This window comes from Vigna radiata, chromosome 7 (genome assembly GCF_000741045.1).
Source record: "Vigna radiata var. radiata cultivar VC1973A chromosome 7, Vradiata_ver6, whole genome shotgun sequence".
In the NCBI taxonomy this organism is placed as follows: Eukaryota; Viridiplantae; Streptophyta; class Magnoliopsida; order Fabales; family Fabaceae; genus Vigna; species Vigna radiata.
This window is the reverse complement of record NC_028357.1, coordinates 41567510-41591640: the sequence shown is the minus strand read 5'-3', so window position 1 is coordinate 41591640 and position 24131 is coordinate 41567510. Positions and strand designations below refer to the sequence as shown.

The window sequence follows — 24131 nt, the reverse complement described above, 5'->3', positions numbered from 1 at the left end:
GAATTAGCGAAGAATTTACCAAAAGATTTTGGACGACGGTAATTATCGAAGGATTTACCGACGAATTTTGTCCGTTGGTAACTATAAGATGAATTACCGACGGATTTACCGAAGAGTTTTGCCGACGGTAATTAATGAAAGATTTACCAACAGATTTTGTTCGTCGATAAAAATAAGATGAATTACTGACAGATTTACCAAAAGATTTTAGCCGACAGTAATTACCGAAGGATAATTTCCGTCAGTAATTACATTTTTTACATCCATCAACAAAATTCGCCGATAATACATCATTTACCGACAAAAATAATTTCGTGGGTAGAATTCCATCGATAATTCCATATATTTTTGTAATTTGTAAGATAATATATATATATATATATATATATATATATATATATATATATATATATATATATATATATATATATATATATATATATATATATATACTCTAAAATAACCATTCTCGTGGATGTGAGACTAAACAATATTAGATAAGACATAAAAAAAACTCAATAAATAAAAACGAAAAAACTCAATAATAGTTTCAATATTTTTATCCAAATCCAAATTATATACTGATATAATAATTTGTAATATCTAGTTGTTAAGCAAATATCATGATATACTATAATTGCTTTTCTATTAAGTATTAAATATTATTTTGATGGTTAAAAGATCACATGAGAATACAATTTTACCAAGATATTACTAAGTGACAATTTACATTGAAAACTTTTAAATCTAGAGAAAGACTAATTAAATCTAAGATCTACTTATCAAATTTTATAAACATTTAACGAAACAAAATGAAAAATTGGATACGTGCAAATAAATAATAATTACGAAAAAAATAATTAACCTAACTTATTAATTATATTATTTCTTTGTACCGAGCTAAACCAATTACATAATTTAAGGTCCCGCGTGGCAGTGCCACATTTTCGGATCAGACAGAGAAGGTGACACCCTCTGCGCAGCGGATTGTTTCATCCATTTTCTCTGTACATTTATTCCCATTTCGTTTCCTATTTCCTTGTGCTTCTCTCCAACCTAATCTACCATTACCTTTTTCTCGCTCCAGACATGGCTGCTTCTCACAGATCGCTTACACGTGCGTTCATGCATTAAATAACTTCCTCAGATGCTCATGCTTTCCGAGTGTCTATATAGATGTGTATTCATTGCTAATTGATTTTTGTTTTCTGGTACTTGTCATTCCAATGATATGTATAAAGGCCATGTTTTTAGTTTCATCAAATTGGATCTCTCTTCTTAGATTTGCAACATTTGCATCACCGAGACTAGAAAAATGTGGCGAACATGACAGATAGTGCTGAATGGAATAAAAATTGATTGAAAATGGACATGCTGCTCGTCTCTATGCCTTGTGGTTGTGAAATATTACTCTAGTTGATGTTGCAGAACCTGTTGCATGTGATACACAAATTTAAGTTGGCCCTTTTCTCTTGTGGGTTTGTTCTTTTGTGCTATTCTAGTGGTAAAACAGAACTTTCCAATTCACTTTTACATTGCCCCCAGGGAATTTTGTTGATTGACAGTGTTGTTTAGGAACTTTGTTGTATATACTACATGTTTATGTATTTATATACCTCTCTTCTGCATGTTCTTTAGCTGGAGCTGCTTTGCTTACTTTGATCATGGCTTCTTTAATTAAGGAACAACCGTATGACACTGTATATTCCATAGTTTTATATTGGGATAACAAGACTGGGCATTTGAAGTTAAAGTGCATTCTGATTCGGTCTACCTCATGCAATTTTAGTTAATAAGAAATCGTTAGTCTTTCAAGTTTTTTCTATTTATTATATTTACAGTAAAAACTTGATTTTGTAATGTACTTAAATTTGGGATATGAAAATTATAAAAGAGGTTCTAGATTTTTTTAGATAAATTTTCTTTTGTTCTCCCTTAGGTCTGACAGATAAGAAATGTGTGCCATGCAATCTGAAGGAATTACGGCCCATGAGTGAGGATTCAGCACAGACTCTAATGCCACAGGTTTGTATCTGTCAATTCAAGGTTTATAAGTCTCATGACTCATGGTATTGGCTATTGATATTGAGTGGTTAGGTTCCTGAGTGGAGTTTGGTAAACGATGGTGGTGTCATGAAGCTGAGGCGGTCATGGACAGTGAGGACCTTCTCCAAGGGATTGGATTTTTTTAGAATAGTATCTGTTCTTGCTGAAAGTGAAGGTATCGTGTTCTGTTTTCGTTTTGTCACTGGTCTCATTTTGAAGGGTGCATACAATATGTGACCAAGAGGATGTTTATAATGCAGGTCATCATCCTGATCTTCACCTTGTCGGCTGGAATAATGTTACTATAGAGATTTGGACTCATGCTGTTGGTATGAATTATTCATTGTTCAACTTTTTAAGTTATACAATCACAAGCTGGTAGATAAGAAATAATGTGAGAGTACCATGTGTTAGTTCATGTACAAATTTGTTTGACGCAAAAGGCACAATTTTTTCTTCTCAGACTCAAGCTTTGGAAAGCGTGAACCCCCATTTGCGGTTCCAAGATACACCCTAAATCAGCACAGTTCAGGCTCTGGAAAGACGTTGAAGATTTTAACCCACATATGTTTACAAAGGACTCTGGTTTTAATCACTGCTTCTCTGGAAAGCAATGAGTTCCTCCCTCTTTGGAGAGAGAGAAAAATAGCATACTCAGTGGATTTATGAAACTTACCCTTTGATTACCCGAGTCCCCCTAGAAGCTCCTATCATAAATAAATAAGCTTCAGTTTCTATTTGTTCTTTTGCAGAAAGTATGTGTCGTGAGAATAACATAAAATGAAGACAAACTAGAAAGGAAAAGGGTTTTAGATACCTTTATAGGAGCCCAACTAGAAAACCCCTTTGAGATCATAGAGTATTTTGGAAGTAAAATCAATGAAGCCGTGGAATGGCTAACAGTGAAGACAACATATGAAAATGTGCTATATTAGAAAAATTTAGGACATGCTTGGTCTAAGAAAATGTGTTTTGCTTTCGTTTTTAGTTTTTATCTTGTTGTCTCTTTTCAAATATTCCTATAGGTAATAGTAAAAGTAAAATATTTTCAAAAATAAAATAAAATAAAAAGTAACTTTTTTTTTTGTAATTAAAAATAAAAAAAGAGAGATGAAAATTGATTTTTTTTTCTCGAGTAAACCCTCCTTTTTGAATAATACGCTTGTCTTCCTTATTTAGACAATGACGGAAAACAGTTGAATCAAATAGACATGTTGATCATTTTTATGTATTTTCGACGTACAAATCACTAAAATAAATAGGTAAGATAGTTGAATCATGTACCAAATTTTCTTCATGTTATCCATATTCAGTCTTGGGAGGAATATATTTCGATAGGAATGAACGGAAATTGTGCAACTTTTTTTTCTTAAATACTCTTTTCCATAGTCTTGTTAATTATGCTTCACCGGGTTTTCCCTCCTTTTCTGTCTTCCTTTCCATTTTCTTACTAAATTCCTACAAGCTGTACCTTAATTTGTACCTTTACTAGAAAATTTCATTCGTATAGCACAAATGTTAGTAAATGATAATATGCTAAAGATATCATGATATACTTCTTAGATCTTTGATATTGATTTTGTGTCTATCTTTTAAGCCCCTGGGTATGGCTACTTATTAAACTCATTTGCATCCGTAGTAGATGGTTTCGGTAATATCATAGCTTAACAAATGCTCTATTTTAAGATTAGCAGAGATTTGGAGGCTCAATAAGCTTGCTTCCTTTTTGGTTTTAAACATTTATTTTTCTTAAATTTACTACCTAATACATAGAATACCATAAACGAGCTTCATGTTTTTGCAGGTGGGTTGACAGAAAATGACTTCATACTTGCTGCTAAGATCGATAAGCTTGATGTGCTTGACCTACTTAGACGGAAGCCTTCTGACTGAGTCAATAATGCTAAGGAGTATTACCTAGTCTATTGGCAGTAATGTTGTTTTAAAATGGAGCATCTCACATAGCATCGAGTTCTGTTTTCAGGCTAGTATTTTCATTTACTTGACTGCTTATAGCTTCGTAGAAAATCTTTGGAATGATCTTTTTTCAACCAAAAGCCTATTAACGTTAGTGATTACACTTTACGTATTTGAGATATAAAATGATGACATTGTTTTTAACAAGACCTCAGTAGATAAGCTTGTTGTATATGTGCTAGATAATGATATTTTTTTTTATTATTATTCTTTTTTTTATGTGACTGTCTTTGCAAGGAACCTATTTTGTTGATCCAACAATTACTTAAATTTGAGTAACAATTTAGATCGTTTTAATGAATAGAACTACTTCTAAAATTATATCTTACTTATAAGGTGTGGTTGTGGAACAAGAGCTCCAACGAATTTTGCTATAATAGACTTCTTAACAAATGAATTCATGCCTAACTAAATTTCAAAAATCTGATATATAAGATGTGATTTATATTTCATTTATAAACTATAATTTGAACTTATTTCTAGTTGACGTGATATCTCTAATAATACTTATAGAAGAGGTTCTCACTTCATTATCCCATTAACTATAGAGACAAATAATATACATAAAAAGTAATATAAGTTTGAATGAGAAAACATTAGTGGTTCTTTTTCAACTCAAGCACATCTTGCACATTCTAATTGACTTAGTTCCAAGTCTAAAAGTTTGTTAGGTACAAACACACAATAAACCATAAAACAATACAATACAAGCTGCCTTTCTCTTTAGTTTCTTCCGTTAAAGTAAGGAATGACAAGCAAGCACATCTTATTGTTGACATTCAACAGCATGAAAGAAAATATTTAAGAAAAATACTCATTGGAAGCAACAAATATGGGTTGCAATCGCTGAAGAACCTCTTCATTGTTTGTCCAATCCAAGTTAGCCCACCATTCTTGCTGTCCTTTAATGGACTTTAAATTGACTGCATTGACACTGTCCAGTGGTAAAGTTTTAAACTTATGACAGTTATGTATCCTTAACAGCTCCAAAGAGGACCAGGCCAATGTATGAGTTGCGCATATACTTTTGAAGTTAGGCAAGTTAACTAGCAGAAGTATTTCCAGTTTTGGAAGCACATCCCTTTCTCTTTCAATGTCTTCTCCGACAAGTTCTTCAATTTTTGAACAATCTTCAAGTTTCAGCTTCTGAAGTTCTGAAAAATGTTGAATTGCTCCATTGCTGAAAATTTGACTCAGTCTTGGACAATTTTTCAATGACAGAGTTTGTAATCTGGAAAATGTTCCACTATGCAGGGGGCCTCTAAAAGCACATTTTAAATTGAGCAAATTTTCCAAATAAAGTTGCTCCAAATTTGGTAAGATGACTGCCGTTTCTATTTGGATTCCGTTCATGACATTCCTACTTGTTTCACCTGACACAATTGTCAAAACTTGGTTGCATCTTTCAATCAAAAGACCACGAATGCGTTCCAAACAAGCTATGCCAGCAAAATTGGACAATTTTTTTATATCTTTATGGCAGACTAATTCAAATGCATCAGTTTTTGGTAGTACCTCAATAATTGCCGGGTCATCCTTCTGTCCACCATTGCAGTACCTCAAATAATTAGTAATTTTATATTCAAAGGATTCAAGTATTTGAGGTCGCCTTGAGTTCTGGCATCCTACAGTGAATCTAAATGAATTCTGCTTCCTATGCCATGATTTGCTTCTTGAAAGAAATTCTCCAAGAATGATTGAGGAGGGAAAACAACATCTGAGATGATTTACATTTTCCAAAGAAGCCACATGTGCCAGCACATTTTTAGCATCATTGCACCACTGTTCGTAGGATATGACTTGAATAGTTAATTCTTCCAACCTATGAAGCTTTGAAATCACATGAACATTTTGAGCTTCATTATCTTCACTTGCAATGAATGGGATTCGCAGGCATCTTAGCTTAGTCAAGAATCCAATTTGTAGAGGTATGAAAATTACTTTAGTATCACGTATGTCAAGGACCTCTAGAAATTGAAGTAATCCTATTTCAGATGATAGTGATTCCAATAGCTCACACCTGTTCAAGAATAAACCCCGTAGAACAGTCAATTTTGATAGAGATGATGGCAGTTGTGTAATCATGCTACTATACAAATCTAGCAGAAGTAGACTGCTCATGTTCTCAAAAAAACACTCTGGTAGTGCAGTTAGCTCGGGATTTTTTCTCAGCAACAGTGTCAAAATCGTGCTGCAATCTTGACTTCTTCGTAACTCATGTACTTGTCTCATAGAGACCCACCTAGCCTGCTGCCAAGCTCTTGAATTTGAGAGATTTTCAGATTCTTCACCGTCTTGGAGATAAAAGCTACACTCAGGATCTTTAGAGGATATGTGCAATGCAAGTTGTCTCATGCAATGGTTCATGTTAACATATATCATTGCTTCCCCTTTCTCTAGTAGAGAGACATTAGCAAGATGTTCTAATATGTCAATACCACAATTGCGTGCACTTTGATATGACCTTGTATCATTTATGTCACCAAGTAAACCTTGTGCTGCCCAACACTCCACTAAATAATCAGAGTAAACCTTGCTATCTGCAGGATACAGTGAAGTGTATAGAAAGCATTTCTGCTTCCTTTTATCGTTTAGTTCATCATAACAGAACTTCAGACACGAGTACAATTCTTCTAAACCTTGGCTTTGAAGTTCTGGCCACGGTTTAAGATCTTCAAGTCCTGCCCACCAACTAGAAGCAGACTCTTTCAATTTAAAAGAGTTTGCTATATTGTAAATGAGAAGTGGAAGACGAGAGCATCTTTTGCATACAAGTTTTGCAGTTGGTTGAATGTCAGGGGAATCAATCTTAGGATTGAAGGCATGGACAGTATCTCTAAACATCTTCCATGCTTCATCGGGAGATAGCTCCGCGACTTTGATGACCCTCTGCACCCTATTCAACTTATAAACAAGAGGGAATCGAGTGACAATTACCACCTTACTGCCATTGTTATTATCACTTGGGATTCCCAACAGCTCCAAATCGATGGCATCCTCAACCTCGTCCAAAATTAATAAATATCTTTTCTTCTCTAGCTCTCTGTGTATTCTTCTTGCAACATCGTCACTATCCTCATTGTTGACCCCTTTGTCCAACATCAACCGATGAGCAATTTTCTCTTGAAGCTTACGATCATTAGATGTGACTTTTACAAAGATGACAATTTCAAACAGTTTAGCTATTTCTTCATTGTTGTTTAGATTCCGCATTATTGTTGTTTTCCCCACCCCTTTTGTTCCACACATTCCAATGATCTTGATCTTATTATTTTTCAGCAAAACCAGAGTATTATCCAAGGCGCCTTGAAGGGTTGGATATCCACTTATCTGTGGAACATTTAACTCCTTTAAAACAGGCTCTGGTGGTTTATCAACAAGAAATTCTTTTAAACATTCATCATTCATAAGTTGACGAACACAATTGCTCTTCTTCTCCATTTCTTCACTTAGATGGGAACGTTTTTGAATCCGCCACCAGGGTAGGGTCTTTTCTTCATATTTAAGCTTCAGCTTCTGTGCTTCTTCAGTGGCCTCAGATACCCTGTTTGTCCACAGTTTGTAAGCATTGGTAGTATCTTTATGGCTGTTTCTTTGAGCTTTCATCTCTTTATCCTTCTTTATTGCATGTAGCATCTCTGTATCTTTAACCAAAATGTTGTAATTGTCATCCAGATTTTTGGAAAATGCAATTTTAGATGCAATTGTAGTATGCATTTCTCCAACCCCAATCGATCCCATCTCTCCAACAAGAGGGCCAACAAGTTCAAGCCCAGACATTATTTTGAAAGCCTAAGATAACAAAGAAAAGCTGAAAGCGTAAAACTACTACACAACTTCAACCCTAGGAATCAGCAGTATAGAATTTTGAAGCATAAACAAACACATCATGTTATTCAATATGAATATGAAACACTCCAAAGCTTCAACATGTAAAAACTAACATCGAACCGTTTATTAATCACCCTTTACAAAATTTCATGTAATCATTAAGAAGCACACAAATATTTTGTTTGTTTGTTAATATTAAAGGTTTTACGGATATATTTTTAGATAAAGTAAAACCAGTGAGTGTGGAATTAGCAACAGTTAAAATGAAACTAGTATACAAATGAAATTAGCTAGAACAAGAGTGATAATGAGAATTGGGATCTATCTGAGGGAAACATACCGGAGCAAACACAGTTAAGAATGATTCATGTGTACCTTCTTTGCCAACAGTTAAGAATTAGAATCCATGCTGACAGTTAAGAAAAAAGATTCATGGTGTCTACTTCTGCCAGCAACTCTTGTGCATAGATTGTTCTGATTTTTCAAAATGACGAATCCAAGGTGTTTCGTAATTGCTCTCTGAGTTTCTTTGAGTCAACGCATGAAGTCTATGATATTCATGCCTTTTCTGTAAGATTATCTTTCTTCTTTTTTTATAAAAATATTAGTACCTTACTGTTTTTAAAAAAAATTCTATTACTTTATGTAAACTTTTATTTTATAATACATGCCTATAGAATGTTAGAGCATTCATATTTTATTAGAAATCCTTAAATAATTAAATAAATTCATATTATGTTACTGTTAAATTATATCGTAAATAACCCTGTTAATGGTTATTATAGTGGTATAAAGAAAGTATTACAAAGGTACGTCTTCTAAATACGGAGTAACAAAATGACAAAGAAAATATTTTCTGCTACGATATTTTTTAAATTAATCTTTTATAGAATATTGTATATTGTTTGTTTATGTTTTGCTAAATAAAACATTATACAATGAAAGTTTTCAATCTTTAGAAAAATAAATTAAACTAAGAATATCTATTTCTTAAAATTTATAGGGGAGATGTTATATGAAACATCCATTTTTAGCAACTTATAAATAAAATAAGACATTATTAGTAAAATATAACAGTAAAAATAAAATGTTTATAAAACAAATAAAGATGATTTAAAGTTTTAGAAAACTTCTATACAAAAAATTATTATAAATCGAAAAAATACTGTCATCATGCCTTCCATTAGAGGCACATTAAATTAATATATATTTCTCATCTATTCATACCATGAGGTTAGTGTGAAAAAAAATTATCTTAAAATAATTAAGTCATATTAAATATAAGTTAAACATTGACAATAAATCATGATACACATAAAGAGTTGACATTAAATTCAATTATCTTGATACATACTATTGACATTAATTGGGCTTCATGTGAAGCGTGCACTGTAATAGTATGTATATTTTGCAGAGTCATCATCCTACAACTCACAAGGTTAGTCTCATTCGCACCTAGGACCAAAATAGTCCAGTGGCTAAGATCTTCTGCCATTCTTTTCCTTCCCACCATTTTTCTTTATATGACTTGAATGGTTGGTAGAATGTCGGGACATTTCCTTATTGAATCCCTAAATGTCAATGCATACATTAAGATCACCACCACAAAGAATTTCTCCTTGAAATTCTCTCAACACCATCATCGTACTTGTCTACAACCATATTCATCACTACAAATAATAATAAACAATATTATAAGCATACATTAATTCCATTACAGATCTATTTCATACCACCAAAGAAGAAAAAAAGATGCAACATACAAATTAGCACTCAAAAGTAGCATTTAGTGTCAAACATTTTGCAAAAAGTGGCTTTCCACGATAGTTCTAATGTTTAGCACCATCCTTCTCACAAAAGTTGCGCTCAACGATGTCCTGGTATCGCTTAATATCAAGACATTCACAAAATATGACGTTCGACGATAAAAACTTGTGCTTAACGGCTTTATGTTAAAATGCTCCTAGTTTGTCACCATCAGATGAAATTATGTGATTTAGGGGAAATGAGACATGTTTAATTGGTTAATTTGGTATTCATTTCTTAGTACTTTGGTCAAAAACAATTTTTAATATTAAGACACTTACCAATGGGCTCAATTTCTTAAATTCTAATTCTCTCAATTAACAAAAAATCAACCAAAAAACACTAAAACATGACACTCATTCAAAACATACCAAATTCATAAAAAATAATCAAATTTTATCTTCAATTGCATTAGAGCAACAACATGAAGATCATCAAATTTATCAAACTCATGCACACAAAAAATAACTAGTTTTCCTCACCTGACTCAACTATTCACAAGACCTTAACCGACGAAGCTCCTCCTAACTTGCAGATGCTTTGTCTTCACATAGAAACACCATAAGAACGATATGGACATAATTATGATTATTGATTAACAAAGGCACATATAAATGACTAAAAAGATGCATGCTCACATGTAACTGATGAAAAAAAAAGACCAAGAAAAATGATTGAAACTCAACTTAGATGAACAAAGAAACTAGTCGGTTCAAATTGGAGAACTCACCACAAGGATAAATTATATGGAATTCTTCAATCAAACGAACAAAATGAATGAAATATTAGATAAAAGTCAAAGAACTCTAGAAAAGTGATTTCTAGAGTGATAATATGTTTTAAAATAATAAAACTCGTTCATAAAAAAAAACTATTTATATCAAAGCATTATAATATTAAAATAATCGAGTCTCACTATATTTAAATTACTACCCCTTCTAAAATGTCATTTTCTATATCTTTATATTATCTTTCAAAATAACACCTAACAAAAATTAATTAATAATAATTGAAATTTAACTTAAATTTCATCTTTTAAACTTCTATTAGGATAGATGGTAATAAATAAAATTCATGACAATGATATCAAATTATTATATTATAGTAAATGAAAGGTCTTTATTGAATTGTGATGATAAAATTAAATTTATGATAATAAGTTAGAAAATAAAAATAATTATACAAAAAAATCATCAAAATAGTATTTTACATTATAAAATACACAACAAATAAAAATATTTAGTGAAATAAAAATTTTCACTTGTTTGTCTTAAATTTTTTTTACACATCTTTAGACGAAATCGCACAATGATAAATAAATATATAGTTAGGAATATGATAACATGGAAAATGTCTTATATATCTAAAAAAAACTTATATCAAATTAGTTGAATTGTTGAAAGATAATTAAAATCTTTTTAGCAAAATAAAAGGTTTTCAAAAGAAAAAAATAAATTTAAAGATGAAAGAGAATAAAGAAGATAAATTATTTATATTACTTAATAAATGAAAAATTTATGCAATTGAACTATTAAAATCAAGAGTCAAACGTTCTCATTTGAAAAAACAATGAATAAAAATATTAAAAAGTACTACATTTATTCATATGTGGAATATAAAAGTTACTTAACACTATAATTGATAATACACCATTTGAACATGTTAGAATAATTATTAACTCTACCTAGGTTAGTGTAGTCAGTAGGACTAAAGTAGGGAGTAGTGTGTTGGGTTATCTCTAATGATTGTACCTAGTAGTCTAGGACAGTTCTTTGACCTTCCATCTCGTTATTGTATCAACTCTTTATCAATATAAATAATAGAACATGAGAAGGGTCCATTAAGCCCTTTACAAAGATAAATATCTGTTTTAAATCTCAACAGAACATAACTACATAAATGTTGTGTGTGATGAGAGTAATAGAAACAAGGTCCAATTTGGCCCAACAAAGCACATGTGAAATTAAAACAGAAAATAACATAACAGAAGAATATACCTAACAAAAAAAATCCTATATACAATACTATTGTTTGGTATATTCTTTTGTTGTGCTATTTTCTTTTGATTTCACATGTGTTCTGTTGGACCAAATTAGACCTTGTTTCTATTAAAGAGCAAAAATACCTTAAAGATATATGTGAATTTTGTAAATATAGAACAAACCAAACAATCAGTAAAGAGAAAAAAAATGTATTGTGAAAGATTAAGAAAAATTATAAAACTAAAGTTTAAGATAATACTAATAATATATATATATATATATATATATATATATATATATATATATATATATATATATATATATTCACCTAATAAATTATGAATATTTTAATAATTTAAAGAGAGACGAGATTGAGAACGAATTTTTGTGTCATTCGTATTTTTATGTAGTTTACTTCGAAAATCACTTCAACCATTACTGAAAATGGTCTCATCAATCTCATTCCACAATTTTCTTTAGTTTACTTTGAAAATCACTCCAACCATTGTTAAAAATAATCACATTAATCTTATTTTACAAATGTCTTAAGTGATCTACTTTGAGGATCACTCTAACTATCATTAGAAATTGTCACATCAATCTCTTATTCTTCAATTGTCTTACAGAGTGCTATACGTTTTTAACATTACTTATCTCTTTTGAAAAATGTCCTTTTGATGTATTGTACATTAACAATACATAATTAAAATCAGAATTTATGTTGACAACGTGTCAAAATGTACTTCTAGGAACTTCTTACCGATAAACAAATTTACAAAATAGAATGTATTTCTCGAGGATTTAGTCTCGATCAACATTGTACTATTGTTTGCAACTAAATTAACTTAATGTAAGTTCTTTTTCACATGCTCAACAAACACTTATATTTCAATTGAAGTGGATTGTTTTCATGTTTAGGTATGTGTCAATGAAGAAAATTAATTTAATGTAAAAAATTTTAATCGCATGAACTAATCTCATCAAAACCCTTTACGAATTCAAGTTTTTTTTTTTTCCACTTAGATTTCAGTAAGAATATCAGATAATGATGAAAATAGGAACAATGGCAATGGATGAAACTTAATGTAAAGATGGTAAAACCCAAAATGATATGTGTGATGATAGGAGAAGTTGTAAGGAATTATTTGCCAATTGAAAATAATTTCCAAATTGTGTCTTTCAAAATGTAATCAATTTTAAAAATATTCAAAATTGTTTGATCCACCGTGTATTTTCAGATTTAGAATTATATATTTCGAAATGTAATTATTCTTAAATATATTCAAAATTGTTTGATCCATAGTGTATTTTAGATTCAGAATTATATTTCGAAATATAGATTCCAAAGAGTATTTATTGAATGCATTCTAGAATGTATAATTCGAAACATGTTTCTTAGATCTAAAACATGTTTTACCTTTTTATTATAATTGTAATTAGGGGTAATTTGGGGTTTATGGATTTTAGAGGAGTGCAAGAAGAAAAAAAAGGAGATACAAGAAAATATAGATAATTCATTTTAATTTCTATATTTTTTTTACTCAATCCCAATATTTTTTTAAATAAAATTAATTTTATTATTTCTGTATACGAACTAAAATAATTACATAACTAAGTATAAAAGCTAAATTACTTACTAAACATTTATGAAAATATGATTTTTTCAAATTTTATTAAAGATTTAACCATGTTTTTTGCCTTTTAAATTGGAAGCACTATTTGTTTTAGTCCCGAAATTAAAAAAAAAAGGTCATTTTTCATTTCTCCAATTTTGCAAAATGCTATTTTTTTTTTTTTTGTCTTTGAAGTTACACAATGTTAATACTATTGTTGCTCATCTGTGTATGACCACCAAAATAGTCGTTTTATATAAAGTTAAATTTAACAAAAATCTAATAAACTTAAATAATCATATCACTTGATTAAATCTTCATAATAAATATAATAAATCAAAAGAAAAAGAAAAAGAATACTTTTGAGCATATGACTAAAAGTATATTTAGTCTTTAATAAAATTTTAAAAAGTCATGTAAAAAATATTGTATAATGCTTAAAAGCTTTACTCAGTATCTAAAATTAAACAAATAAAGGTTTGGAAAAAGTCCCACCAAAGCTATACATGAAACTCTTTAATTCCCAGTAAATACTTCTACAAACATTTACAGTGCACCAAATTGATTCCTGGGAGATGAAAAGGTATATAATATAAATAAGTCTGTTTACCAGTTAGCAGTAGCAGCTACTCGAACATAAGAAATTTAGTAGTAAGATTGTAGCATATGAAGAACCACTTCATTCTAACTTTCCTGATCCTTGCGATATTTAATTAATTCTGATCTAATATCTGTTATCACATCCTCTGCTTCATGGAGCTGTGCTTCAAGCTCTGCGATCTTTCTTTTATTCTTCGTTGAGCTCTCGGCTTCGCTTTTCTATCCACAAGAATATTTTGAAACAAGAACACATCACAGGAAAATTTTAAAGACGCAACATTCATATGAAAAATGAAAAGAAGAAACGCACACATCTAACAGTGAAAAGCCTCAATCCATCCATGAACGGATAACAGTAAAAATTGATAATATACACAACAATTTAAAATATCTAGCCAAACGTTCTGATAACAAAGGCCAGATCTTTTGGTATTCAGAAAATCATTCGAATGCTTCTTCTGATTCAAAAGCAATATTAATGAAAATTCGAATCTGACTCACAAATTTCAGAATTAAAGTCAGCTTAAACCAATGTATACATAAAACTGAGCATCAATATATTTATCTTTTATACTTACTGGAGGAAGATACTGAGACAATGCAGCTTGGATGGTGTTCTGAACCTGACAGCTGATCTCCTGTATCTCATTTTGACGATCCAAGAGACGAGCCTCTAGCTCTATGCGTTTCAGCCGCTCATCCTCTAGATGGGATTCAACGTCAACAAGTCTAGCTCTTATTTCATCGCATTCTTTCCTAGCATTCTCTGTCTCTCTCTTTTGGGCATCTAATTCAGCCTGCAGCTGTTGAATTTTATCGGAGCGTGATGACGATGATGACCTTAGTTCTGCTCCAAAAGGACCAAAACCACGCATATATGATTTCTTCCCAACCAATGTTTGGAAGGCACTACTGATAATTTCTTCTTCGTTTGTTTCTCCCCCTTCCTGTGAATATTCTATTTGGCATCTTTTCTCATTAATTTGTTGAGCAGCTTTGTCCTATGAACAATTGATCATTTAGAGAAGACAGTGAATATCAAATCAAATTATATAGAAAAAAGTATAACAGTGATATGAAATTCAACTACATTGATTTCCTTAGACGCTTCGTCAATCCATTCCCCATTTCCCCTTTTGTGTGTCAACTGCCAAAAAGTCTGCATATCGGGCTCCGTTCCTGTCACTGGGTCACGCTGTTAATATCATATGCTTATTAGCATTATAAAGAAAACTTCATAGAATTAGACGTAATAATCATAAGAACAAACGTTAAGCAGAAATCTCACTGCATCATAGCTGGTTGCTAGAAAGGATTTTGACCCAGTAGTATGTTTTATCAGCTGTTTTGCCTTATTTGCCTTGTTTTTTGCACTCATTATCTGAAGATTGACATAGAGCAAGTCATGAAATTTATTGACATTCAAAGGGCAGAAAGGTATATAGACGGGCATAAAATATTGTACCTCAAAATAAGGGCTGCTAAAATAATCAACCAAAAACTGCCAATCAGAATCATTAACATCACTAGGGACATGCTTCAAGGCCTCGTCCTTTGTTTCAAACTTTAAGTAATACTCATGAAGCCTGCTGCGCCAATTCTGATATAAGCGGCCTGCTTCATGCAGAATAGCCTTCCGTACCATATCTGTATGTGGAAGTCTCCAATTGTTCTGTTAACAAAAATGGAACCAAAGAAGCTAATTTATCCACGCAAGCACCCACATATTTGAATAGATTAATAGAATAAATCAAGGAAAAAACAGACCAAATGGAACAGCCTTACAAAACAAGGTAAGTTTTCTCTTAAACCAGAGTAATAGGAACCTGAGATATTGTTACAAAAATCATGATGAAAACTATACATAACCATTGTCATAACATACCAGAATATTTTGCACTATTGTATCCCTAGTACTTTGTGGAACCTTCTTCCACTGGCGCACATTAAGACGTGCATTCTGGCGAACAATAAGAGAAAGATCAGTAATGAAATCATTGCGGCCTGGACCTATTGCCGCCAGCTTTGTAGGATGAATGAGAACATCCAACTTTCCATCTGCACTCTGTTGACGCTTCATTTGAAGTGACAACCCTCTTGTCTGTCCTCTTCCCTTTCTTTTAGGCTTCACAATCGTATCTGAGACACGACAAAAAGCAAGAGAAGTGTCAAATAAAGCCTTATAGACAGAAATAACGACCACCACTTAAATGAACACGTCCAACTTTCCACCTGCATTTTGTTGATGGTTCTCTTGATTTATTGACTCTATTGGTTGCCATAATCCCCTCTCCCTAGGCTCGTCAACTTCATCTTAAACATACACAAATGAGAAAGGGTTGAAAAGAAGTCAGTTGTTATTGAAATAGTTCCTAGCAGTCAACGCTAATAATGACATATAGAACAACCTGCGAAGTTAAAAACTGCAACTGAAAATTTTGAGACAAATGAACAGCATGCTTTAGTAAATGTTTAGGTGGCACAGAATTAAATTTGCTGAAGCAGTCCATTTTTTCCCAATAGCAGTATTACCCAGAGGTTTTTTTCTAACAAACTTAAAATTGCCTTGACATAAACGAGGGTATATAGCTATAAATAGAACATATACTAACCAGTACCAGCAGCTTCTTGCTCCTCCTTACATCGAAGGCTCACTTCCATCATATTTGATTGATTGCAATAGAAGTTCTCGTAAGCATTCTCTTGACAGTACTGCCCCAAACCACTTGGTCGTTCTTGGCCATTTTTGTTGGACACAACTGTATTTAAATGCAACAAATATTGAATATAAGACACTGATCAGTATACATGTCCTCTTCAATGTTCCGACCCCAAGGAGTTTGAGAAAATATATGATGATGGCGTGCTACATTCAACATAGGTAACAAAGAAGGGATAAGCAGAGAATGAAAGAGAGACACCAGTTAAGAACTCTGTTGAGAAAATAACTGTCGCATTACCTTAATCAACGTACCAAGCAAGTAAAGAAATAAATATTTTGATATTTCCTAATATCATTACCAAAAAATATTTTGAAAAACAAAGCAACACTCACTATCAGAGCTATCATGACAAACTTTTCCCATCGGATAAGCGTCTTGATATGACCAAACATCATATTTTGGCATAGACAAATAAGTTCTATAATGCCACGTGGCTGTCCTACTATCAATACTAATCCATCAAATTTCTAAACATTTAAGAATATTTGTAAACTGGAGGAAAGATGAACTGAATAAAATAGTAAAATGAGAAATCAGAGCCAGGTATTATCGTAACCATACCTGCATCTTGTGGTTCTTCACTGTCAAGACCAACTTCAACGATTTTAGATGGATTCATGCAACTATTCAAGATGCTGTGGACACTCTCTTGAAATTTCTTAGCCTGTGATCCTTTTGGTCTTCCCCGTCCTTTTTTCGTAGGCATACTGGTACCTGAATCACACAGTTAATATAAACAATAGCAAGCATATGCTTCTCACAACCAAAAAAAGAAACAGTAAAATACAAGTATACAAGTAAAAAGGGTAATATGATAAAGTCAATCTATGTATACCTCCTTCATGTTCCTCAATAAAGTCAGGCTCAACTTTCACCACATTCAAGGGAGTATTTGGAATGACCAATTCAGCATCTTCACTCCCTTTAACCTTCTTCTGAACCCTGGACCCCTTTGGTCGTCCTCTACCTTTTCTCTTTGCCATGGCACCCCAAAATGAATTCTGAAGCAGAAAAATCATAAACAAGAGCAGCGTATCATTTTCTCTCACACGAAAACCTTAGTCAGGCTGTTTAAAGTGACATTTGGCACTTATAATCATTTCAATTCACCAGCCTAGAACAATCAATTTATCAACAGCTGCTCTGTACTCAATTTCGAATTCTCTACGGTATACACGATGACTAGACATATAAATGATCTTACAACCCACCAAAAGTTTTCATTTTGCAACAAATTAAATTCACCCTCGCATCAAAACTGAGTCATCCAGGCTGCAAACAGATATTATCTTCAAATAATTATACATTATCAAAATATAAGTATACTATAATAGAAAACTAGTGACCATTAAAAAAGCCAAATACAACTAACACAAGTATTACATATACACGTCAGGTGAGAACTATTGGTTATTGTAAGCAATGATCATTCAATTACAACCAATACATTAAATTTCATGCTTCAGATTTCATACTTAATTACGAATTCTGCCTAATCTTTTAGCTACAACGGAAAAAAATCGTGTTGAATTTATACTTGAACACACAATCTGAATAATCATAACCTAATGGTTATAACTTCATGTTCTCATGTTCCACAATAACATACAGTTCTTCTCTTAGGATTTGGTCTCAGCAAATAGGCAAAAGATGGACAGAGAAAAAAAATACTAGTTTAAGCTATGTTTAAAGAGATAATAAATATAATGCAACATCTTATAACAATAAATAATGGAATACTCATCCTCATTCAACAAAAAAACTCCAATAGCATCAACCAAAAAATGAAAAAGTGTTTCTTCACTCCAATAGATTAAACTTAGTCCCCTCCAACATCATATCGCATAGAGGATCAGCATCAAAATTTGAAGGAAACCATGAATAGTGAAAAGTAGCTACTTCTACGACTCTCATAAAAGAAAAGAAAATTACTTCCATAACATATTCCATAAACCCACAACAGAAGTCCAATACACTGGATGAAACTAAAAAGAAGAGTAAAATTGGGGATTTCATATTATTTTTTAAATGAAAGCAACAAAATTCGAGGGGTTTTCTGTGTTGTATTGCCAAATGCATGGTATTCATAGTACTTCCTACGTAAACTTCAGTGATGGGTTTCGTCGTGTGGACGAGAATTGAGAAGCATGCAATGGTCGGAAAGTGCAGAAGAGGCTAACCGGCCGGAGACAGCGGCGGTCGGAGAAGGCGATAGGCAACGACGTCAGTTTATGAATGCGGTAAGGGTTATTTATCAGAGACTGTGAAACTCAAAAGTCTGGTAAGGAGAAAATGTAAAAACGAAAAGGAATTAGTTCAGTAAATAACTTTAATAAAATACGTTGCATCATCAATTGTTTTTTATTCACAGATTTTACGTTTTTATTTTATTTTCGTATATCCTAATTAAATTTCAAATGAAAAAAGTTTAAAAGTTAAAATAGCTCATTTTCATTTTTAAAACGCTTTTTTTTATAGACAAAAGTTAATGAAATATAAATACGCAAAATTAAATATTTGAAAAAACATAAATACTAATTTATTAGTAAAATCATAAAATTTTAAAAGCTCCGTACATTTTCTAAATTCTCTTAAAATGTCAATATAAGTTTTGACTGGTGGACACTTGAATGTGCGCACGTAACATTTATGGGAGAGATAATGATATCTAGACAATATTTTTTTGATAACATTTGAATATTGATTATGTGTCAACATATGATTTGTAAAAAATTATTTCATAATAATGTTTATAATTATTATTATTGATTATGGAATAATTTTTGATTAATCACATATTGATTATTGACACATAATCAATGTTCAAATGTTGTCAAAAAAATGTTGTCTAAATATCATTATGCTTTTCACAAATACTTATTTTATTATTTGTAAAAGCATCGACTTACATATTATTATCGTATTATTATCGTATATTATAAAATAATAGAATAGATTTTTAGACGTTTGTCGTTTCAATAGATATTATAGTTTATATATTTAATAATTTGAAATAAAATAGAATTAATATGATGTTTTGTTCTTTTAAAATATTTTATTGATCAATTATTATTTTAATCAGTTTTGAAAACAGTAATTAACTAGTGTGTAATGGTAACAAGTATACAACCTGAATAAAAATCATCATAAAAAACAAACAACATATATAACTATTAAATTACAAGTTTGACACTAGTGTAGAAAAAGTTTTAGACGTCAGTTATTTTGAACTTTTAACATCACATATGGAATCGACGTCTATATGGATAATGTTAATGAGACGTCGGGCAGGATATAACCGACGTCTATATAGATCTCGGCTCTGTATATCACAGACGTCTACATAGACGTCGGATGTAGTTACAATAGACATTTATATAGATGTCTGATGTGTCCAGACGCGACGTCTATAGGCCCTGAAACGTTTTGTCCAATGTAACTCAATAGACGTCTGTTTGTGCACTGACAGATGTCTTGAGACGTCGGACCTGACATTAACCGACGTCTATTGGGTATTTTTAAAAAAAAAATTATTTTTGTAATAAAACCACACCTGAAAATCAGAAAATTGTCCCAGAACAATTATTTATAATAAAATTTGTGTTTCAGCTATAAATCAATCCAAGACCAAAACTGTGAAATTATAAACTTAAACTAAACCTAAGTAATGTTCAACAACAAATATAAGTCTTCCTAGTTCCAATTTTGCAGAAGATAAGTTGTCTACTCCTGCCTTAACTGCTTTATCGTGTCTTCGAGTATAGGAGATAAATTGTTGAAGCGTTGCACAATTAAGAAAGATTCATTATGGTTTGATATATGTTCAAAGATAAATTTCATTTGTGATGTTTTAGTTTGTAAGCATGATTGCCTCATTCCAATCATCTGTAATGCCAACTCGAATGATGGTCTTAATCTGACATCACATAGTAGCCACATTCCCATGAATCTAGCTGCTTGTTACACTAAAATGACAAACTAAATATAGTCAAGAATTAAGATCATTGAATAACATATGGTAAATCAATTAAAACTATAAATGCACACAACCTTTGGATACAGGACTTAATTTAGCTGACCTCGAGATTTACCCATTACTCTATTTACATTAAAACACAAACTAATATTAATATAAGTATCAAATCATAAAAAATTAAGGACAACATGAATTTCAAAGTCATTTTTGACGAAACACTTACCCTTGAAGCATGTTTCTCAAGTCATTTTTCATCTTCCTTTGTAGCAAACATAAGAATACAACTGCACATTGTTTGGGAATGAGGACCAACAGCTGCTAGTGAGCCCTGTTTGGAAAGTCATAAATAGTTAGTAAACTAATTAAGTAAACTTTAATTAACTTTTACATAAAACAACATACCCATCAATGTGTTGCACAAGGTATACGTCTCTATTTGACTCAACCATCTATGTTTGCAAATAATTTTGTTTGCTTTCAACTGTGTTACCAGAACGTTGAATGGTCTAAGGTTCAACAAAGCCATAAGCGGAAGACCGACCTTGGTCTATAATGATTGTGTCCATGTACCTATAACAACAAAGTTAAGGCAGCATTTCACATTGGTCTCCGAAATACAACAAAGCCATAAACGGAAGGTCAATGTTTTTCTCTTTTCTTAGCATCCCATCTTAAGCTCCAACTCGTGAACTTTTAGAATGCCAACTAACTCCTTAAGACTTAGATCGTCGAGGTTCTTTGAAGTTCTCAAAGTAGTTACCCGTGGTCTCCATTGTCGAGAGAGGTTGAGCAAAATCTTGTCAATATGATCTAAATTTTCATGACTTACCTAAAGAATTCAATTCATTTAGAATTTTTTGGAATTGGCTGAACATGGTTTGAATGTTCTTATTGTCTAGCATGGTAAATAACTCATATTGCCTAGTGAACAGACTAAGCTTGTTTCGTTTGACTTCGCTAGAACATTCGTATATGATCACTAGCGTGTCCCACATCTCTTTGACGCCTTTGTAGGCATGTACCTTCATATACTCTTCTTTAGAAAGAACACATATAAAGATTTTCTAAATCTTGAGTGAAAAAGGTACCTCACTACAAAAAAAATGGTTATTATCCACTGATATTTATATACGGTTTTGATCCGTATGTAATAAAAATATTACATACGGATATTATATGCGGACCTGCAAATAGGTTTCATTAATTCGAGTTTCTCGAACCCTCACTCGAGCTGCCTCTCTCGAACGTTAACTCCATCTGTGCTCTTTCCTCCATTCTCTGTCCCAGGAGCTGCAGAAAATATCATTGCGCGGGTATTNAAGAAAAATTATAGCGGATAATTGATTCCTCTTTGTTGCCACTACTTCTTCATCTTCTCCACCGATTTCTTCAATCTTCATTCGTTTCAATGGCGCTAGGGTTTCATCTGAATTAGAGGCACTGCTCGCTCCAAACGGAACCATGAGTTTCTCGCTAGCAGCTCCTTCGGCTTTTCGCGAGAATCTCCTCCCTCCTCTGTCCCGCTGCACCTCTTGCTTCGAATTTGATCTCCGTTTTCACCGCTCCCACGGCTTTCCTCATTCGCGTTGTCGGTTTACTTCGTTCAAGTTGTTTCGGAACCTGAGGTAGGTACAAATTTCTTTTTCTATGTAGCGGATATCATTCTGTTTTTCGATTGTTGCTGATTTTGCTTCAAATGCCGTTGTGGTTTTCAGAAATTGAAGTGTGATATCATGAAGATTTTTGACTTGATTTTTGACTTCAGGAGTCAGCATGCTCACTTTTACCTTGACAATATGCAATTTTTAATTTACCTAGGAGAAAGAAGCATATAAAAATGAAGAAACACTACCTTCGGAAGATTCCTCTGTGCAAAGTACCTCTCCTCCTGTAGATGGAGAACAACTAAACAAATTTAGTGATGCAAATAAGGATCAAAGTGACGTGCAGGTAATGTTTGGCTTAGTGAATTTCCCTTATAAGTTTGATTAGATGCAAATNCGTTGCCAAAGGTTGTTCTGTACGCACACATGCACTCTCTTTTCATTGTTTATTATCTTATTGTCGAAGACTTCTATAAAAGCTGTTACTCACAGACATAATGTACTCAGGAATTTATCTTATGCCATTAATTTCTTTTCTTTTTTACTTATAATGTGTAAAGGAGTTTTTCTTAAGCTGTGATAAAATATTTTTAATAAGTCTGCNTCACCACCATTTGTCAAAAACTAAATCCTTAAAATGGTACCTAGTTTTGCCAGTCTTATTCCATCAATTTTGTATGCTACTATAATCTCCTTAAAAAATTTTAGAAGTATTACTTCATGGATTCAATTTTAGTTTGAGTACTAAAAAGGAGAAAACATGAAAATAAAATTGTCATTTGAAGATTGGGTCCTTCTTTTCTGCTAGGGTGGAGTGCTGTTCAAAGGGAACTTGCGAGGGCAAGCTGCTAAAAGTTATGATAAAATTTCTAAGAGATTGAAAGTGTGTAGTATTTTCTGTTTCTCTGCTTGAGTGGTTTTGTGAGCGATTCCAATCAGTGTCTTAACTATAGTTATGCATGGTTATTATTGTAGGATAAATTTGGAGACGAGTACAAGCTTTTTCTTTTAGTAAATCCAGAGGATGACAAGCNAGTGGCTNTTGTAGTTCCAAGAACAACTTTACAACCAGAGACAACTGNTACTTGTTTTAGCTCTTGCAACATCGTGGATCAAAAATGATTTTTTGTAAAGCTCATGATTTGTACTTCTGGTGTTACTTATAATGGCAGCCGTACCTGAGTGGTTTGCTGCTGGAGCTTTTGGACTGGTTACGGTTTTTACCTTACTTATTCGCAATGTTCCTGCTTTGCAATCCAATTTATTGTGAGCTGTTTTCTTATGTCTTAAATTGTCACTTCATACGCTGATATGTCTTAGGCAAGAGTGTTCGGTCACACAAAACTGTTTCATGTGCTTTGTTTACTATACTGATACAGTTGTGTATACTCCTACGCTTGAGTAATAAGTTTAGGGAAGTATAACAAATATACTGTTTAGGTAAATAAATGTTTATCTTCCAGGCTGTATATTCTTAAATAGGATGGTCTCATAAAATAATTTAATTATTGATGAATTGTTGTCTGCCATTCGTAGGAATAAATCTTTATTTCTTCTTGTCATTTCTCTGGTTGAGTGATTGTTTCGTATTATAGATGCTTCAATTTCGTATGCACGTATAACTATAAAGTGAAATTTAGGTGTCATTTGGTTTAATAATTACAAAAAAAGTAGCATTTTTTCCACTTTGTTTCTCTTTTTAAAATACTTCAACTAGTGATGAATTCTTGTCCAGCTTTCGTAGCAATAATTCATTAGTCTTTCTGTTATTATCCCTGGTTGATTAGTTGTTCCATATGATGCTTCAATTTGGTATGCATTTATTATTATTCAATAAAAAATTTAGAAATCACTTGGTTTAGTTAAGGTATTCTGTTTTCACTTTTAATTACAACATGTCTTTCCTTTGCTTTCTACTTTGTTAGGTTTGTATTATGAATAGGGAAAACAATTTCATTGCTTTTATCTAAACT

The 24131-nt window shown here is 32.1% G+C and overlaps 2 protein-coding genes, 1 long non-coding RNA gene and 1 pseudogene across 7 annotated transcripts; 2 read left to right on the top strand and 2 right to left on the bottom strand.

The window, feature by feature from the left end:
- Positions 1-931: 931 nt before the first annotated feature.
- On the top strand, positions 932-4228 carry LOC106767316 (putative pterin-4-alpha-carbinolamine dehydratase). Of its 2 annotated transcripts, none has more exons than XM_022783732.1 (5): positions 932-1117; positions 1940-2025; positions 2098-2221; positions 2307-2375; positions 2510-3070. In XM_022783732.1, the coding sequence occupies exons 1-5, from the start codon at positions 1090-1092 to the stop codon at positions 2713-2715; spliced, it is 513 nt and encodes a 170-aa protein (XP_022639453.1). In that variant the 5' UTR covers positions 932-1089; the 3' UTR covers positions 2716-3070. The 2 variants fall into 2 exon arrangements, with proteins under 2 accessions (XP_022639453.1, XP_014507663.1); XM_014652177.2 differs by lacking the exon at positions 2510-3070 and adding an exon at positions 3851-4228 and having other exon boundaries at positions 936-1117.
- A 275-nt stretch (positions 4229-4503) lies between these two features.
- On the bottom strand, positions 4504-8405 carry LOC106769227 (disease resistance protein At4g27190). Of its 2 annotated transcripts, none has more exons than XM_014654755.2 (2): positions 8230-8405; positions 4504-7667 (listed from the first exon to the last, which is right to left on the bottom strand). In XM_014654755.2, exon 2 carries the CDS (start codon positions 7657-7659, stop codon positions 4825-4827), a length of 2835 nt encoding a protein of 944 aa, XP_014510241.1. In that variant the 5' UTR covers positions 7660-7667; positions 8230-8405; the 3' UTR covers positions 4504-4824. The 2 variants fall into 2 exon arrangements, with proteins under 2 accessions (XP_014510241.1, XP_014510240.1); XM_014654754.2 differs by having other exon boundaries at positions 4505-7815.
- A 5409-nt stretch (positions 8406-13814) lies between these two features.
- On the bottom strand, positions 13815-16550 carry LOC106766456 (annotated as a pseudogene).
- Positions 16551-21724: 5174 nt separating this feature from the next.
- On the top strand, positions 21725-24123 carry LOC106767249. Of its 3 annotated transcripts, none has more exons than XR_002668744.1 (4): positions 21725-22179; positions 22270-22504; positions 22967-23041; positions 23134-24123. It is a non-coding gene; the product is annotated as an uncharacterized LOC106767249 (long non-coding RNA). The 3 variants fall into 3 exon arrangements; XR_002668745.1 differs by having other exon boundaries at positions 21726-22179; positions 22320-22504; XR_001376143.2 differs by having other exon boundaries at positions 21727-22179; positions 22373-22504.
- Positions 24124-24131: the final 8 nt, after the last annotated feature.